Here is a 7,857-nt window from a genome sequence, read left to right on the forward strand (position 1 = left end):
GATACGGAACCTTCGAAGGGTCACTGGGAATGAAGACCCTGGCCTTGGGACAGAGGGAGGGGCTGCATATGAGCCCCCATCACCCGACGGGTGCGGGGGCCTGTACAGAAAGCTGGGATCTTGTGTCAGCCTGAACCTGTTAAGCTAAAGGGCTCCTGCCTGGCCTGGCTATTGGGGTGGGGGAGGGGGGAGGTAGCCATGCTGATTGGTCAGGGGGCCACAGAGCTTTGTGAGGTCGCTGGGCTTCCAGGTCAGGCTGGGGCAGGAGTATGGTAGAGATGCTGCCAACTGCCGTTCTGCTGGTCTTGGCAGCGTCTGTGGTTGCCAGAGATAACGCCACGTGTGAGTAAGTGTCAGGGACACCTCCGGGGGATGGAAAGAGTGTCTTCTGAATAGCAAGCCCCACCCAGACTCCCTCTGTCCAGGGCTAGGGAGGAGGCCAAGCTTGGGCCTTAGTAGTCCCCTGGGTCTCACAGGTGTGACCCCCATCCCCAGCTCAGACCATCCCTGCTCCCAGCTTCATCAGCCCAGAGCCCCCAGGGCTGACCCCTGGGCTCCTATGCCTCCCATAGCACAGACCCTGGGGCCCTTTCCTCACCTAGAGACTGACCTCACTGCCTCTTGAACATCAAGTCCCAATTTTTAGAAACCCCTTTCTTCCCACAGATACTGAGGTGGCCCCACCTGCGGCTGACCCCAAAGACCCCAGGGTATTGTCATGGCGTTCTTCTAGGGTCCCCCTCCACCTTAGACTCCGACAGCCCCCAAGGTACCCCCAAACTGTTGTGGCCTCTCCCCAGTTCCCAGAACTTCCACCCCTGGACCCCCGCTGCTCCCCACACCTGGGACCACTGGACCTGCCTTGGCTACTCTCCCTCCTCCTGCCACCTTCCAGCCTCACCCTGCAGCCCCAAGACCCCTGTGGCTGTTCCCTGAGTCTCCCGCCCAGAATTGGCTCTAAAGACCTCAAGCCATTACACCTCTCTATCTCCACCTCTAGCCTCCCCCTCTGCCTAGGGATCTCCCATATTTCTAGGGCCCTTATCATCTGTCCTGCTTCCTATGGCCCCTTCTTTCCTCGCCTTGTGGCTACACCCGCAAGACCCCAGAACTCATACTCCTCAAAACCATTTCGTGGAGCCTGCAGCTTCCGGCCTCCCTCCCGCCCTGACAGCGCCTGTCCTCAGCAGCTCCCCCTCGGACCCTCCACACCCCCGGCTGCCCCACTTTGCCCAGCCCCCAGCCCTGCTTCCCCCATCGTGCAGGTGTGAGGACAGGCTGTGCCTCTGCTTGGTTTGAACTGTGCCCCTGGTCTCTCCTCAGAGGCCCCTGTGGGTTACGGTTCAGGCAGAACCCACCGGGGAGTGGCCGTATCATCGGAGGGCAGGATGCCACAATCGGGGCCTGGCCCTGGATGGTCAGCCTCCAGGTCTTCACATCCCACAATAACCGAAGGTACCATGCGTGCGGAGGCACCTTGCTGAACTCCCACTGGCTGCTTACTGCTGCCCACTGCTTCGTCTCCAAAAAGTACGTGTGGGAGCGCGTGGAGGGAGGTCTTCAGAAAGGCTCTTCCCAGAAAGGGATGTTCTCCAGGGCTCTCTGTGCGCAGTCTCCCCGGGGCTCTGGGCCTTGTGGCAACCAGACCATGAGTGGGTGGGCCCAGGCCCTTGCTGGGGGAGGGCTCTGAGGGTCATGATCACCAGAGGTTTATGTCGAGCCCGTCCTTTCTGAGGATGACCTGGCTTGCTTCTGTGCCCACAGAAAAGTATATGACTGGAGACTGATTTTTGGAGCAAGGGAAATTGTGTATGGGAACGATAAGCCAGCGAAGCCGCCTCAACAGGAGAGATATGTCGAGAAAATCATCATTCATGAGAAATACATCCCCAGTTTAGAGCACAATGACATCGCTCTCATGAAGATCACCCCTCCCGTTCCCTGTGGGCAATTCATCGGAACGGGCTGCCTGCCCCAATTTAGGGCGGGCCCACCTAGAGTTCCCCAGGCCTGCTGGGTGGTTGGCTGGGGATTCTTGAAAGAGAAAGGTGAGTACGGGGGCGGGGGGGCTCTCATAGGGGTAGGGGCGCCGCTGGTCATTCCCTCAGTGGTCTCTGAAGTGCAGGGGCCATATGTAGTACCTAGTGGTGATGTCCACCAGAATGCAGGACACTGTCCCCTTTTGGAGCAGGAGACACTGGCGGCCGAGTCCCCTGTCCACGGCCTCACCACCGACGGCTCGTGTGGTCGCCGGACGGAAGAGTGCATGCAGCCACGGGAGAACCTGGGCATTTTTTGAATGGGGTCTGGGCTGTGGCTCTATCTGGGGCCTGGAACCCCAGTTGTTACCTTCTGGAAACGGGGGATTGTCCCCTGAAACGGCACTTGGAGAAGAGCTCTAGATGGGGTTTTGTGGTTGTGGGCCAACTCCTCTCCTCTCTGGACATCCATTTCCCCATCTGTGAGTGGAAGGGCCATGTCACGTGGTCTCTGAGCTCTGAGACACCAGAGCCCAGCCCTCCTGACCTCCGTGAACCTCTGCTTCCCACCCTTGGTGGTCACAATGCGAGAATCCACCCTCCCCATCCGAGTGACTTCATTTTCTCTGGAGAGAGGGGACAGGTTTCTTGGCAGGTCAGCAGTGGGCAGCAAGGGTTTGACGAGTAGGTTAGGCCTTTCAGCTTTCCACAGGTGACCACATGGACTTTTTACCCAGTCACACGGGGGATGTGAAGAGAGACTGAAAGCTCTTCTGTCCCTTGATAATGGAAAACTGAGAGCTCCTAATTCAAGGCACTTCAGTCATTTGGGGTTCAAAACTCAGCCTTTTCTGGTGACAAAACCCTGGTAGTTTCAGTACGCTTCCTGTAACTCTTCTTCCCTCTCTCAAGGCTGGCCCCTTCTCTGATTGGGTTGCTTCTCCTCCCGGGCACCCCTGTTTTCACTGGCCTCTGCTGGCCCTTCCCTCCCCGGCCTGGGGTATCAACCTGTCTGGCTATTGATGTCCATGGCTCTGCTGAGGCCTCTAGAGCATTCTTCTTGTCCCGCCCCCCAGCCTACCCTGCTCTGCCCACCCACCCAAACATGTGCGCAGTGTCCCAGGGTTCTTGTAGTCCCTGGGGGGGCTGATCTCAGGGTTCCCATCTACACTCCCACCCCTACCGCCACCTTTGCTATCCTATCGCTCAAAAGGATTATAGGTTCCCAGCTACACCCTGGACATCACACAAGGCCTCTTTTGTTCTAGAATCCTCCTCAACTTAGTGGGATTTCTGTCATCTTCTGGTGAATACACCCCCCACCATTAAGGCCAAGTCTTAAAGAAATCCCCAGCCTCCAAACTTCTGTGACATTTCTGCAGACCTTCCTTTTTCTACCTCCTCCTTAAGCCCATATGCTTCTGGGGTAGTCCTCCTGTTCTATTGAATTTCAAGTTCTTGTGGACTTTTTAGCATTTAAAGCCAAGGTGTTGGGATTGAGAAAACCCTGTTCTCTTCCAGGTCATCTGGCTCTTCCATAGATCTAAAAGGTCACCATAAGCGACCGGGCTTGTTGTGGTGGTCATTTCCATGTCACCCCTGCCTTGGGGGCAGTGCAAGTACAAAACTAACCCTGCTCGGGTGGCACGCAAAGTTGACCCGAAGGGACTGGAGACGGAGTCCAAGCCACACAAACACACGGTCAGCTGTCTGCCTAGCGCCAGCCACTCGCTCCACTTGGTTCTGGCTTCCCACTTGGCCTACACCGCCATGTTCCAAGTGTGAGCCACCACCTCTCCACCCAGATGCAGGCGATTTCAGACCCACTCACCAGGCTGTGGGTGCTGCTGTGGTGGGGGGAGGCCACTGGATGAAGAGGGGATAGCTGCCCCTATAGCCAGGTGTGAGGTTGGCTGATGGAATCATAGCCCGGGCTGGGCCTTTCTTAACCCAAAGGTCATGATGGAGCCTCTGGGGCTGTAAAGGATGTTCTGACCTGCCCTCCGGTTCTTCCAAGCACCCATGCCCCTGACAGGTCTGTGTGTGTGGAGGCCATCCTGCAGCTCCTCCTTCTCTGTAACTTCAAAATGGGTGGGAGGCACGTGGGGAGGGACTCACCTGCCCAACTCCAGCAGATCCTGCCCAGAACTGAGCTGAGGGGTTTAACGGGGGATAAAAAGCACGGAGGGTGACTTAGAGCCGTACTGTGGGGAAATGAAATGTGTGTCCTGGATTTGAGTGTAGAGAGGAAAACCTTGGTCCGAATCCAAGCCACACCACATCCCTACCAGGATGTTGGGCAAGTGGTGCTCCAAGCTCTTGATTGGAGGCAAGGTGAGTCACAGTGCTTAACACAGGGGGTCACTGTGGGGTGTAAATGAGGTGACACATCCTGGCTGTAGCTGTGAATAATCATCTGGCATCAACACACATTCCTGCAGCCGCATCTGCTCATCCTCCATGCACTGCCCCTCCTCTTCACCTGCATATGCCTCCACCACCCCACATCCTTCAGAATTATCTGAGGAGAGGCCAGGGGCATTGACTTTCATGGATTTTAGGTTGAAGTAGAGCATTTCAGGATGATGGGGGTTCCGTGGAGGGAGGAGGCAGGGCTTTCCCAGAACGTGTCTTCTGTGATCGCTGACCACTGAGCCGCCTGGCTGTAGCCTACAGGATCGCACCTACACTGCAGGAGGCCCGTGTGAACCTCATCGACCTCGACTTATGTAACTCCACCCAGTGGTACAACGGGCGCATTCGTTCAACCAATGTGTGTGCAGGGTACCCTGAGGGCAAGATCGACACCTGCCAGGTAACTTCCCTTCGGGCGCCCCTTTCCCTGCCAGCACCTCTTTTGTGAATCCCTGAACTCCACTCCCGCCAGGGCCCTGCTTCAGTGACCCTTTCCCTGGCCCCATCTTGTAGCAGTGAGGATGGGAGGTGATGCCTGCTGCCCCTCCAAAGAGCCAGTCACCGCACAGAGAGCTGTGTCCCACCGTGACACAGAGATCATACCACCCGAACACTACCCTGGAAGAGAATGCTTACCTCTCCTCACCAGAATACAAAACCTTCAAATCTACTTGTACACACATGCCCATGCATGCATAAAGCCTCACACATGGACACATGGGTCGCTTATCTTCCCTCCTCACTGCAAGGAGACCCGTGACAATCCATCCCCTTCTCACATCCCCCTGAAGCTGTTGATACCAACTCAAAGTTTACCACCACCACTTGTGTTCATGGCAGCGAGAAGCCATGTGACTGAAGAAACTGTCCTTCCAGAGCCTATGGCCCTTCTGGGCAGGGGAAAAGTGGCTCAGACAGAGAGTGACTTCTGTGTCCTTCTGGGCAGGGGGACAGCGGCGGGCCTCTCATGTGCAGAGACAACGTGGCAAACACCTATGTGGTCGTGGGAGTCACAAGCTGGGGGGTAGGCTGTGCCCGAGCTAAGCGCCCCGGAGTCTACACGGCCACCTGGCCCTATCTGAACTGGATTGCTTCCAAGATCGGTTCTAATGCCTTGCACATGGCTCAACTGCCCACCCCTCCCCATCCGACTTCTCAAGCAATCCCGGCTAGACACCCCTCTGCCCGCCCTTCTGCTCGCCCTCCTTGGTACTTCCAACGTCCTCCTCGACCTCCTCCCAGCCCCCCTGCATCTCGACCTCGACCTCGACCTCGACCCAAACCCCCGGCCCCACCCCCACCTCCACCCCCACCCCCACCTGCTCCCCCACCTATCACTAAACCTCCCCAAGTACTTTCTTTTGCCAAGCGACTACAGCAACTCACAGAGATCTTGAAGGGGAAGACGTTTTCTAACGCAAAGGGGTATTACGAAATGGAGACCACAGATCTCCCAGAACTGACCGCCGCCTCCTGATCCGACCCCACTCCCAACAGACCCAGTGAGCCCTTTACTCCCAAGAAAACAAAGATGAAATAAATAAATATAAATATAAATATAGATATATAAAAAAAATATATATCCATGAAGAGATGCTTTCTGGACTTCTTCCTACCTGCTCTCCCCAACTCAATCCAAACCCTCCCCCAGCAAATCTGTCCTCCCTCTGTCACCCTCCAACAAGGTGGAATTGCTTGTATGTCAGTGGCAATTGTGGTTTCCTAAATCTTGATTTTTGAAGTTGGAACAAGGTGATCTGGGGCAACAGGCCAGGTATGGTCTGGATCTCACACTCAGAGTCTCTGCTTATTAAATCAGTGCAGGTGGGCCCTGGAGCACTTCTGTGAGGTGAGCTGACTCAGAAGGAGGGGTGTGGGTCTGAGTCCATTGGAAGAATGACTCCAGTCTGAAGTTTTGTAGTGTGGCCATCTGATGCTCAGTCCACATGGCCAACCCCAGGCAGGGGTCTGCCCTCAACCAGAATTGCTTATGTCCATTTGTGAATTCCTGAGAAAGAGATCTCGATGGCCTCAGGTCAACTGCCCACTCTGGTCAGGGCCTAGATCAAGCCTAAATGCTGGATTAGCCACTTGAGGATTAAAGATGGCAGGCTCCAGAAAGAAACCCCTGGGCTCCTGGCTGGGCAGTTGCTGCAACAAGCAACAGTCTCATACCTGTTCACCTGTTCGCTGTGTGCACATGTTTCAAGTGCAAGATGGTCCTATGTTCTGGTTGCAAAGACAGATGGCAGAGGGTACAGGAGCATGAGGGAAGAACTTTGGGTGAGGAAGACCAAGGACCCTGTCCTTTTCCTGCTGGGGCTGCAACAGGGACTGATGAAGCAGCCATGAGTCTTTATTTTCAGGATTCATCAGTCTGTCTGGGTTCAAACAAACCCCCTGCTTTACCCCTCATCAGCTATGTGGCCTTGGGAATATGGCCAGAGGGTTGTGTGACAATGAAATTAGGACAGATGTGAAGCTTTCAGAGCAGAGTGTGACACGCCATACATGCTTATAGATGTGGGCTCTAATTTAGAGCCAACTGGTGATGAGATGCTGGGTAACCTTATACTTACTCATGGGCACTCGGGTGTACATTGTCTGTGCACTCATGAGCCCTGGAAGGCCTAGGTTACCTAAGAGGGTTTGCAAATTGATCTGGGTGGCCCATAGCTCTGTAGTGTATTAACATTTGATAAAATAAAAACACCAAATTTTATCTGCCTTCACTGAGAGCCAACATTACTAAGATTAGAGTTGGCATGTCCATGATTCCTTTTGTTGGCTTTGGTTTGTCTCTTCTAAAGTCAGTTTCTTAATCTCCCTACTGGGTACATAAGCTTTGTACCCTGGGGTCAGACACCAGGTACCCTCTAAACACTGAACAAAACTCAATGTCAGTCACCGAGTGAGACAGAAACCAAGCTATGGGCCACATGGTCCAAAGAGTAGAAACAGCCATGGCAGCAACTCAGGACCTGCCCTCACCCTTCCTGGGCAGTCCTGAACCCTGAGCTTACAGGTGGGAATGGTGGGGCAAGATGTGCTCAGGCTAGGGAGCAGGGGTGGGTGTGGGGAATGTGGGACAAATTTGGAGGAGCTATAGTACCAGTGGTTCTTTCCACTTACAGATCATCCCTCCTCCTCAGAGCTTCCCAGGATCCAGAACGGATTCTCCTGGCACTCTGTCCTCTCACATGCTCGAATCCTTGTCCTTAGTGTTTCCCTTCTCTCCTCATTGGGCCTGTGATCTGTAGCTGACGCTGGGTCTCTTTCCTGGAGAGACAGGGCTTATGCTCAGGGAACACTGATGGGAGGCCATGGATTGGGTAGAGCCTGCAGAATCGAGTGATGGTTTCTTGTGTGTCTTCCGAAACTTTCCATGCCCACTAATATATATATGTATAATACCCTTCTTATTTATTCACTGTTCATACTACTCTGACTTCCCGTTTCATTT

At 54.5% G+C, this 7,857-nt stretch overlaps 1 protein-coding gene across 1 annotated transcript; it reads left to right on the forward strand.

Annotated features, from left to right (window-relative positions):
• The first annotated feature begins 269 nt into the window (after nt 1-269).
• ACR (acrosin) lies at nt 270-5,971 on the forward strand. Its single transcript, XM_032416939.1, has 5 exons — nt 270-346; nt 1,324-1,530; nt 1,765-2,048; nt 4,649-4,794; nt 5,341-5,971. Exons 1-5 carry the CDS (start codon nt 270-272, stop codon nt 5,869-5,871), a joined length of 1,245 nt encoding a protein of 414 aa, XP_032272830.1. The 3' UTR covers nt 5,872-5,971.
• The last annotated feature ends 1,886 nt before the right edge of the window (nt 5,972-7,857 follow it).

The sequence above is a fragment of the Phoca vitulina genome, unplaced genomic scaffold, assembly GCF_004348235.1.
Source record: "Phoca vitulina isolate PV1807 unplaced genomic scaffold, GSC_HSeal_1.0 scaffold19, whole genome shotgun sequence".
Taxonomy (NCBI): Eukaryota; Metazoa; Chordata; class Mammalia; order Carnivora; family Phocidae; genus Phoca; species Phoca vitulina.